General features: G+C 47.4%; 5 protein-coding genes across 5 annotated transcripts; 2 read left to right on the plus strand and 3 right to left on the minus strand.

Moving 5' to 3' along the window:
- Positions 1–963: 963 nt before the first annotated feature.
- On the plus strand, positions 964–2,050 carry N7483_010079 (hydroxymethylbilane synthase; the record flags this gene model as incomplete). The annotated part of the gene is made up of 2 exons (XM_057093506.1): positions 964–1,466; positions 1,519–2,050. The coding sequence occupies 2 exons, from the start codon at positions 964–966 to the stop codon at positions 2,048–2,050; spliced, it is 1,035 nt and encodes a 344-aa protein (XP_056939477.1).
- A 458-nt stretch (positions 2,051–2,508) lies between these two features.
- N7483_010080 (metallophosphatase domain-containing protein) lies at positions 2,509–3,423 on the minus strand (the record flags this gene model as incomplete). Its single annotated transcript, XM_057093507.1, has 2 exons — positions 2,509–3,138; positions 3,220–3,423. 2 exons carry the CDS (start codon positions 3,421–3,423, stop codon positions 2,509–2,511), a joined length of 834 nt encoding a protein of 277 aa, XP_056939478.1.
- Positions 3,424–5,188: 1,765 nt separating this feature from the next.
- Positions 5,189–5,482, minus strand: N7483_010081 (uncharacterized protein; the record flags this gene model as incomplete). The annotated part of the gene is made up of 2 exons (XM_057093508.1): positions 5,189–5,257; positions 5,345–5,482. The coding sequence occupies 2 exons, from the start codon at positions 5,480–5,482 to the stop codon at positions 5,189–5,191; spliced, it is 207 nt and encodes a 68-aa protein (XP_056939479.1).
- A 924-nt stretch (positions 5,483–6,406) lies between these two features.
- N7483_010082 (uncharacterized protein) lies at positions 6,407–7,038 on the plus strand (the record flags this gene model as incomplete). Its single annotated transcript, XM_057093509.1, has 2 exons — positions 6,407–6,835; positions 6,931–7,038. 2 exons carry the CDS (start codon positions 6,407–6,409, stop codon positions 7,036–7,038), a joined length of 537 nt encoding a protein of 178 aa, XP_056939480.1.
- Positions 7,039–7,411: 373 nt separating this feature from the next.
- sha1 (putative calmodulin-binding protein Sha1) lies at positions 7,412–10,459 on the minus strand (the record flags this gene model as incomplete). Its single annotated transcript, XM_057093510.1, has 1 exon — positions 7,412–10,459. One exon carries the CDS (start codon positions 10,457–10,459, stop codon positions 7,412–7,414), a length of 3,048 nt encoding a protein of 1,015 aa, XP_056939481.1.
- Between the last annotated feature and the right edge of the window lie 164 nt (positions 10,460–10,623).

The raw sequence follows: 10,623 nt of genomic DNA on the forward strand, positions 1-10,623 counted from the left end.
GACAAATTCTAATGCTCAGATCTCGATGTACGTACCGGTACATTCAAGGTTTTGCTCAATAGCTCATGAATGAAGTCGAGACGGACTTGATAGTTAGAATGATTGTGATTCATTATGGGCGATTGTCACTTGCGGCTCCGTACGTTCCAAGAAAGACGCGGTGTGTACTTGTCATATTTTGTCATGATACAGAGTCTTGCAAGACGCCGCGGCGCCTCGCACGTGATGAATGATACTTGCTTATCTCGTCTTTCAACATTCTAAGGTCGTTAAACACTTTGATTCAAGAGTAATGAGGCTTTTTTTTTTAAAAAAAAAGATTTCATGAGATATGCATCTAGCGTAGGACCGCACCTAACCCTTGAGTTCTTCTTTTTCATCGATCTTCTTTTCTTCGTCTTCAAAGATTATTCTCTTGATTTAATACTGAATTCTAGTAGTTCGCAGAATTCCATTTTATCGCTTTTATGGCGTCTTCTGTTTCCGACTAGGATGCCAGAGTATAGTGGGACTGATACACCACCCCTCCACACTCCCGGGGACTCGAGTGACTAGGAGTTGCCGACTCTGAATTCACTACAGCCTGCTGAGACTAATCTTTGTTATTCTGGGTTAATGAATTTTGGTGTTTGAGAGGGTTCCCCTCATTCCAGACCTCGATGGCTTTCTTTGGAGTTTCTGCCTAGATCACGGTAAGTGGTTATGAGTCTAATGATGGTCCAATTATAACCATGTGATAACCAAAGACTCGACATATCAGCTGCAATAGCTTATTCAATTCAGAATTCACGCAATCTCCACCATATTTAGTGACATTTTGGTCATTGATATAGTACATGGGCTAGTGCCGAACTTGGACAGATCGGGTGCTTACGCCGAGGTATTACCGAGAGCCTCGATAACGTTCTTTTCCCACAATTGCGCCAATCTACTACTCTGGATTCCAAGTCCATCAATTCAATCATGTCCACCACCTCTCCAATTGCCGAGAGGAAACTCACAATCGGCACTCGCAATTCCAAATTGGCACTAGTCCAAGCTGAGCGAGTCTCGAGCGCGTTAAACCACGCTCATCCGCATATCAAGTTCCCATGGCAAACTGTCTCTGTCAGCGGAGATATTGATAAAACATCTCCATTCCTTAAATTTGGAGGCCCATCAGATGCCGCGAAAAATATCTGGGCAGAAGAGATGGAAACAAAATTGAGCTCCGGTGAATTGGACTTGCTAGTGCATTGCTTGAAGGACATGCCAACACGTCTACCCAGCGGCTGTGTGTTGGGTGCGATCATTCATCGCGAAGATCCCAGAGATGCACTTATCATCAAAGCAAGTCTTCGAGATCAGTATACCGACCTATCTCAGCTACCTGCCGGCTCGGTGGTTGGCACTAGTTCTACCCGTCGGAAGGCTCTGCTTAGATACAAATATCCTCATCTTAAGATCCAAGAATGTCGCGGAAATATGTGAGACCTATAGATCCCTAGATCTCCGGAATGAGTTTGCTAATTCCTGTAGTGATACACGGCTACGAAAGCTCGATGAGGGTGAATTCTCAGCCATCATCCTCGCAACTGCTGGTCTGAATCGAATCAACATGACGAGCCGCATCTCAAAGCATTTGCCTCCCTCAGAGTTCCCCTATGCCATCGGGCAAGGAGCTTTGGGAATCGAGATCCGTGAAGGAGACACTGAAACTCTGAATATTATACAGCAAATCGAGGAGCCATTGACACGGTGGATTTGCATGGCAGAGCGGTCATTACTACGCACTCTCCAGGGCGGGTGCTCATCTCCGGTAGCAGTGAACTGCACGGTTGAGAATGAAGAGAACCAATCGCCCACTAAAAGTTGTTTGCGACTCGAAGGCACCATCATTCATCCCCATGGCACAAGTCAAGTTTCAGCGTTTGAAGTCGCAGAGGTGGCTAGTGATGTTGAGGCAGAAGCACTTGGCGAAAAACTCGCGAAGCAACTGGAAGAGAATGGCGGAAGGGCTCTTTTAAATGAAATCCGTCTTGTTCAAGAAGAGGAAATGGACACCTCCTAGAAATAATGTCGGGAATGATATGCTCACCACGCATATTCATTCAATGTTTAGGCATCTGAACATCATCGACTTTTCCAGCACTAAAAAGCTGGCTCGCAACAACCAAATATATGAAACTCTCTCCTCATATACAAAGAATTTACAATTCCGTGATTCTATACCAGTATCTTCCTTCTATTCTGCATCCCAGGAATCTATGACCAAAGAAGTAACACAAGGATAGGTAATTTCTCAAGCCACTCGGGTCGATACCTACTACTATTTTTATAGACTCAGTCGAACTTGAAGTATCTATACAATCCCCAAATGTAGTACATATTATGACATAGTTACTTACTTGACTATCAGCTTCACTTTGATCTTGTATACCACTGGCACCCGATAACTCGGATGAAAATGAGTACAGGTCTAGAAGAATGCTAGGGAAAAGTGGATGATCATATCTGATATATTAGCATTCAAGTTAATGCAGGTTGAAGCTCAAGATCGACGAGCCATAGCGGTTGTACCGGCAGATCTGCTGTGCCTTCAATTGCTGCATTGACAAAAAGCGTATGAGAACCATAAATAAGCGGATCTGGGTCCCCAGAACAATGACTCGTCGTAGATAAGCCCTTCGGAGTCAAAGTAGCCAGTTTGTCAATGAGCACAGAAGACCCATTATCAATATCCGTCAAGTGAGAAGGCTTCTGGCTAACATTCCGGCGCCAAGTAACAAGTTTTGCACCCCATCCGTGATGAATATGACCAAAACAATGCATTCGAGGCCGAGCCCGTGCGATCGCTTCGAACAGATATGGGCAACCCGCTCGCTCGCCAGAGTAAGTATAATCCATTATGCCCTTCGGTGGACCATGCGTTATGACGAGATCGACGTTCTGAATATCAAAGCCATGATCTGGACGATATTGGAAACCCCAGTCGCCGAAAGACGGAGTGTACGGACTGGCGTAAACGGTCAAGGACGCACCATTTTGTAAACGGAAAGAGTACGTGCCTTCATCGAGAACAGTTATGCCTGTGGCTTCATTAAGGATGCGCCTCACTTCCCCGTAACGGCCATATACTTGATCAACCAGTTCGGGGCTCTAGTGGAGGTCGAGCTTCTGATATTTTTTTTTCTGGAATGCCGGGATGTCCATTGTGAAATCGTGGTTGCCAGGTATCACGCGTTTGAGAGGGGCATTGACAGCCTGCAGGAATCGAATGGAAGCTTTGTACTCATCGAGCTTCGACTCTGTGGTGAGGTCGCCGCAGTGGATGGCCACATCTGCATATTCACTTGACACAGAGTCAGGTAGACTGTCGAGGCCGTGTGTATCTGAAAATACGAGGAAGCGAGTCGTGATGCCGGGCGAGGTATTGGTCGTCATTCTTCTAATAATAGTTAGTTCCTTTGCCGAAGATAAGGTGGATTATGCCAGGTTCAGGTGCTGTATCTTGTCTTGATCAGTTGCAGCCTGCAGGATTGGCTGATCAACAGGTGAGGTATGTCGTCAGAGAGAGCTTTGATAAGGCCGATCCCAAATAAGCTCCCAGTAAGTTTAGTACCAAGGTACACCTGCACTCTCGTTAAATGCTTTGATTCTCATATAGCTCCAAGGTTTGACACTCTTTTCTAGTAATAATCTTTTGGTATTTGAGAATAACATTTTAACATTTTGAAACTACTAGACCACGTTAAGCAAACAACCCTTCCAAGGTTGGAATGATGATAGGACAATCAGTTCAGACCCATTAGTCTGAACAGTTCCTCGGTACTTTGATTATGTATTAGAATTGTGACTATCTCGTTCTGTCACTCCTGTGTACTCCGGACACTCTGCTGCATAACATTTGAACTGAAGCCACAAGCAAAGCAGACTGTGGCTGTGCAAACTTGGAAACTCCCACCCAAATTCGAAGCCGCTTACTAAGATGCGTTGATTGCGCCACTTTCCTTGGCATTCAACATTTTCAATCTGAATGACATGTTCCATGAGGGAATTCTTTTGCTGGCGCATAAGAAATCAATTCACGGAGTACTGCGGAGTACTAAGGTGTAAATAGCACGAAATATCTATCCACACATCCATTTCAGGGTGATATATGGGGCCAGAGAGCGGATGTGTACTCGGGCAAAGGAACAGCGGTCAAGGGATCCATCCGAGTCTTCGCATTGTAGTAAATATGTCCGAATTTGAAGTTTGGCACGCTATTATAGCGTTCTGGTGATGAAAGACCGGTGAAGGAACGTGAAATTCATTGAACATTTGAATTTGGAAGTAGCCTCCAAGCTGGAAGTATTGAGATTTGGGGCTGAGAACTTCTGTCGTACTATGTCTGGCAAAATTTGAATATTCCAAGCTTGAAGGTTGAATGTTGAATGTTGACATCTGGGGGCTACTAGTGAAACATAGTACTCTGAGTTCTCAATACTAAGACTTGAGAGCTTCGAGTCACTTTCAAGTTATACTAATTTGAACATTTGAAGGGTTGGCTTCGAGCCTAGACGTCGACTCTGTTTCTATGTATTGTTTCTACTTCGTATTCTTTCTTTGTGACGACAGCTTGAGCTCTCCTCTCATTCTCAGAACCCATCACAACCTATTTCACAGAGTACTCTGTAAACAACAAAGTTCACCAAATGTGCATCGTGACGTGTCCGATCAACCCACTCAGCGCAGACGGCAAATCACAGCGCTCTATCTCAAAGATTAACTCAAGGCTAGGACATATCATATGCATCCCCAAACACTGAAAGCCTCCCCAAAATCGACTAAGTTTGATTGATATCCTCAATCCACCTGGATTTACAGATCCTTGGGTGTACACCGCATAAATTCAAGTTACGGACGAAGCATGTATTCGAATTGAAGATCAACGGAGTATACTTGGATATTTGAGAGCATAAAAAGACATAGAAAAAATACATGTAGCCACTGTCAGTTGATATCAAATCAAAAGTCCAGCGCTATGACATTAGGATAAGTCTTTATTGGGTGACAATGCCAGATTAGAAGCCAGGTCCAGGGGGCGGGAGGACCTCAGCAGCAGCAGCAGCAGCACTCGCAGCACTCGAAACAGCAAAGGCCGGCACAGCTAAAGGTCGATCTTGATTAGCTATGTTGTAATTGTGGAGGAGGGACAAAAATGAACTCACATTCCGCAGCAGATATCGCCACCATCACCACCACGCGTGTGGACACTCATACCCTCAGGACCACTCTAAATCAACTGATCAGCATGATCGACTCTTCGGAGAATTTTCCAACTTGAACCCCTGTAAACTCAAATAGTGGATCAAAAACATACTGGCTGCTCCGTAACAGTCTGATTCATCGAGGGGGCATCGGGGCTGTTGGGCTGTTGCATGGTGACGGCGTTGGCGTCCCACTTGTTTTCAATAGGCGCCTGGGCAGGCTGGAGCCAGTTCTTGATAGCGTCGAACATTGTGGATATGGATTTCAAGAGAGATTTTAGAAATTCCTTGGTGAAATTCAATGGGTTGAGAAAGGCGAGATGTCCCAGGGTCCCTTTTAAAAACTGAGTGACCCCCACAGCCACATATAGGCCTCGAATTTATACGAATCCGACGCTTCCATTTTTGTACGAGTATTTGAATCAATGGTTCCGATTTATCACTCAGAATGTGTGGCTCTTTCGCGGCGGGTAATGGTAGCCCCAGGACGCGTAAGTCAGAGCCACGTTTGATACTAAGTGGAGTGCTGCCAAGCCTCATTCCGGGTAGGGCTGTGGCTATTCGCCGCTGAAGTGCCGCTTACGTGGACCAATACACCAGTCATTGAGCTCGTTTTCTTTATTTATTCTTTAAATATCATGTTAGATACCTTGAGTTTTGATGTTTTCACAAGTATAGAAAGCCAATTCGAGATAATCTAGAGTGCTGCGCAATCATAGTCAATCATCTCATATATCAAAGCTTAAAATCGATAAGATCAACAAAGTTAAAGTCAATATCCATGGAAAGCATAGCCCGCATACGTACAACATCCTCACTCTCAACCTTGGGATATTCGGTACATCCTAGGCACCACTTCATCCAGAAATAGTAGGCCTTGGCATGACACTATCCTCAGTGGATCATAAATCCCATCCAGATGTGGCTTGGACTATGTCCGATATAATGAGCTACGCCACAGAAGCTTCTGGCTCCTACCCCCTCCAAGAAAAGAGGGCCCAGTCGATCATACACGTACCCTCGAAGACCCCGAATCGTATGTCCGAGGATCTTGGCACTTACCAGCTTGTTGTATTTAATTGAGCTGCACCCCGCATTCAAACTCACATATCTCTCCATCAATCCATTCCTCTCCTCCTTCAATAACTCTACCTTCACACATACACACTATCACAATGGGTGTCCTCAACTACAACGCTCCTGCTGACTTCGCTCACCCCGGCGGCCCTGGCGGTTTCGGCGGTGGCCCCGGCGGTCCTGGTGGTTACGGTGGTGGCCCCGGCGGCCCTCACGGCGGTCCCGGCGGTCCTGGTGGTGGTTTCGGTGGTGGCCCCGGCGGCCCTCACGGCGGTCCCGGCGGTCCTGGTGGTGGTTTCGGTGGTGGCCCCGGCGGCCCTCACGGTGGTCCCGGCGGTCCTGGTGGTGGTTTCGGAGGTGGCCCCGGCGGCCCTCACGGTGGTCCCGGTGGTCCCGGTGGTGGTTTCGGTGGCCCTGGCGGTCCCGGTGGTCCTGGAGGCCCTGGAGGCCCTGGTGGTTTCGGCGGCCCTGGCGGTCCCGGTGGTCCTGGTGGTCCTCACGGTGGTCCCGGTGGTCCCGGTGGTCCTGTAAGTTGTCTTCTCTGAATATGAAATCTGGGATAATGGCTAACATCTTTGTTCAATAGCACGGCGGCTGGTAAACAACCCAAACTATACACCAGTCTGGCTCAACGGAGCCAGACATATCGAGCTGCATGCTGTTGGTCTTGCTGGGAAAGGCTGAAGGTCGACTGTTGCTATTTGCAGAGCAGCTGAGAATCATGATATGATGAACATGAGTACAAATCAATACAAATCAAATAAATCAAATATCTTGCTAGCGGACAGTTCAAAAAGTCTTTTGTAGACGTTGCTCGAAGGCAAATTCATTCTGATAGAAGTAGTAATTTTCGGGATATCGCAGTAAAGTATTGCTATGTGAGTTAAAAGTAACAAAAGAGGGTATCATGCCATAGTAAACCAAAAGACCCATGCTAGGACGGTCTCGACCTTATTCATATCCAGTAAACTCCAGGGGAAAAAGAAAAAAAAAGGGTAACCGAAAGAATGTATCAATGCTCTCATAATCGTCGTTATTCTTAGTATTCCAATCGTCATCAACTTGCAGATCGGTATCAATCGCGGAGAACGAGAGATCTGATGTCAGCGGTGGCGGCCGGCCGGATTTCGGATAGGCTTGCGTAAAGCTTGGGGTCGTGTGGCGCATGCCTGGCTCCTTTGTGTTTGAATTCGTCTCCACCACCTGGTGATCACATTTGTGGCCCACAAAAGCTCATTTCGAGTCTGGACCACTGCTGCGCAATGCGTAGCCAAGTTCTTTGCAATGGTGCGACGCAACATGTTTCGTCTTTCTAGCCGTGCTCGCCACGCTCGCTGTAGGACTGTGGCAGCTCGAGGACGCTTAGAGGCTGAAAGAAGTCTGGAACAGAGGAACGCGAGTGCACCCAGGGTAAACTCTCGACCAAGGATGTGTGAGGAAGCCGAGCAGCCCGGAGAAACAAGGCGTGAGAATCGAGTACTGCAGCCCAGTTGATGAAGGCGCGATTCGAGGGACATAGGGCTCACTGGTCCCTTTGCATGCAGATTTTGTGTATTCTGAGCACCGGTGATGTAGGGCTCGTACTCGTCGACAACACTCCCATAAATCTTGCCATCAGCAAAGCTTGTCGTCATATTGTTGAACTGGAGACCTTGAAGTCCAGCCAAAAGCCCGGCCCAATGCTGAAGAAGCTCGATATGGTGGTTGGCGTCACCAAATTGCTCGCCGGTGAACCACATTTCGCTTTTGACTTGTTCATTTCCAATTTTTGCAAGACATTTGCGCTTCAGTCGCGAGATTTCCTTAGTAACGTCGTCCCAATCAACGAGGCCAGCCAAGCCCCAATTGCCAACAAGAGCCCATAAGAGGGCAATGGTCTTCTCGCGGTAGCCATCCACAATATCTTCAGCCCGCACGTCATCGAGAACCACATTAGATCCTTTGACCGACTCCAACGCGGACAAAGCGATCTGGACATTGAATATCTTCGATGCTCGGCTGACGCAAGGATACTTCAGATGTTTCGAAAGCGGCACATCTGCATTATCACCGAGGAGAGAGAAGACCTCACCAGTCTTCAATGTGAGTTCAGTCTGATCCCCGCCAGTTGATCGTGCGCCCTTAGATGTGTAGAAGAGTATTTCCACAATTCTGGTCAAACGAACACCATCTCTCAAGTCCACAGCAATATTTGCCATCTGGTAATTGTACTCTTGTAGTTCATGCTGCTTGTAAGATAGAGAGCAGCCAAGATGACTTACTGGCTTCACGATGTCACCACATGATGGTAGCAAGACGCGCGCCAGTGCTTGTAAGACACCCACCGAAGACTTGAACAGAGATGATGGTAGAAAAAGCTGACGAGGAAGGCTAGAACCCAAAGACTGCTTCGCTCTATCTATTAGAGCAATCAGCATGATGCTTCGCAGGACTGTACGTTGATATGCACAGGTAACAGATTGGTTGCTATCATCGTTCCGCAACAGGAAAGTGTCCAAGAAACCTTCCAGTTTTTTAATGGTCGATTTGGCGGGTTGCACATGGTTGTCACTCTTGGGACTATCCTCGAACAGGTCATGATCATTGAAGACCTTCCGGCCAATAACGGTTTCTGCGGCAGCCGCCAACGCATGAACATTGTATGACTTGACCCAAATGTCAAGGAACTTGCGACGAAGACCAACGTCTTGTTTGAGGCAGTAGCTACGGGAAAGGACATGCTGAGGCATACTCATAACGCCACATGACAGAGAGGCCTGGAGCTTTTTGTACAGTTCAATGAAATAGTCAGTGTGATAGATCTCGAGGCATTCCAATCGAAGGGTATTATGATCAGAAAAATCGGAGCTGCCGTTTGAATGTTCGAACAGGGCATTGACCAGCTGAGAAATGACAGTCTCTTGATGCGAAAGCCAATCATCTTCATAAAGTACAGGGTTCTTGATGCCCTCAGTCAACTTTGGATACTGAGAATCAAGGGTCCTCGGTTTCAGCTTAGCGGCTGAACGTTGGGAAGTTGAGCCACGACTTGGTCCAGAATGGCCAGTGCGATTTGCCAATGCTGATGCACGAGCACTAAGCGAGGCACTTGGGACCTGTGCAGTTGACACTTTCAACGCATTTTTATTGTTTTGAATCGGGCCCTTACATGCTGGCGAAGATTTAGTGTGATTCGTCTTGTCCCCAAGTACGCCACGCTTAGCCAGAGTTGGCTTGGTCGCTGTAGAGGCTTCCCGCGATCTTGAGCTCTTCAAGTGGCATGTGGCGGTTCGAAGAGGGGGTTTCTCTGGCACATTTCTAGAGGCCCTGTTGTTGAAAGACTTTGTGCGTTGCGAATCCTCCTTTTTGCCAAGTTCCATGAGCCCGCCAGGCGGAATGTTTTCTTTGCCGCCGTTTTTGCCAACTACGTCAACTCTGAAAGCAGCTTCCTGGGAAATTATGGCACTGGGTTGCAGTGGAGCTCGACGCGCATTTGCAGACAGAGACTTAGGAGCTTGCTGTTTTCTGGTCATCTCTCTAGTGTTGAGCTGGGTGCTTTCAGTCGCTTGAGGTAGGGTCTTGTGTTTGTCGTTCTTCAAAGGACTGAACAGTCCCATGAATACACTTGAAGCAGCCATCTCATCCGGGGGAACGTAGACAGTGTTTCTTTCCATGTTCTTTTGCGGGCCTGGATCTGAGACACATTCATTTGATCCAAGTGCACGTGGTTTCTTCTTGGGGTTATTCTCCAGTCGTCCGGAGGTGTGATGTACTTCATTCTCTTTTTCCTCAGCGAGAGGTGAATTAGGAGCAAAGTTGGGCTTGGCGCGGAATCTTTGAGCAGGTTGAGCTAGCAGTGATGCTTTACGCTCAGCACCTTGTTTCGTTACTTCATCTGACCGTTGTCGCTTCTCCGCAGGCCATGTTGGCTTCTCTGCCCCATCATCATGGATATGAAACCCCGATCCTGCTCTATTGGAACGACGAGGCCTGACAGCAGTCAAGGTGGGGGCTTGTATCTCAGTGGTAAATTCGATTTGTTCGGTTGTCTCAAATGCTGTACTATCATCCAGGAAACTGTCCAGTGTCTCAGCCCAGCTCCGGTTGCTGCCCCCAGAAGATCTCGGTTTCGATGGGCACGGCGTAAAGGCTTCACCAAGGATTCCAGACATATTGATTGATATCCCACAATCAGAGGTGGTGGGTTCTAACAGCTCATGGATTCTGGAGAATAGGTTGGCTATTTGGGCAGGAGCCCCTTGCAGAGAAGCGGTGTGAGTGGATTGTAGGGAGTCGCAAAAAAGGTGACTTGTTGGAATGTTCGTTTGGGAGAGAA

This window comes from Penicillium malachiteum (assembly GCF_028827825.1).
Source record: "Penicillium malachiteum strain IBT 17515 chromosome Unknown utg000005l:1.0-9002435.0:326005.0-9005861.0, whole genome shotgun sequence".
Taxonomy (NCBI): domain Eukaryota; kingdom Fungi; phylum Ascomycota; class Eurotiomycetes; order Eurotiales; family Aspergillaceae; genus Penicillium; species Penicillium malachiteum.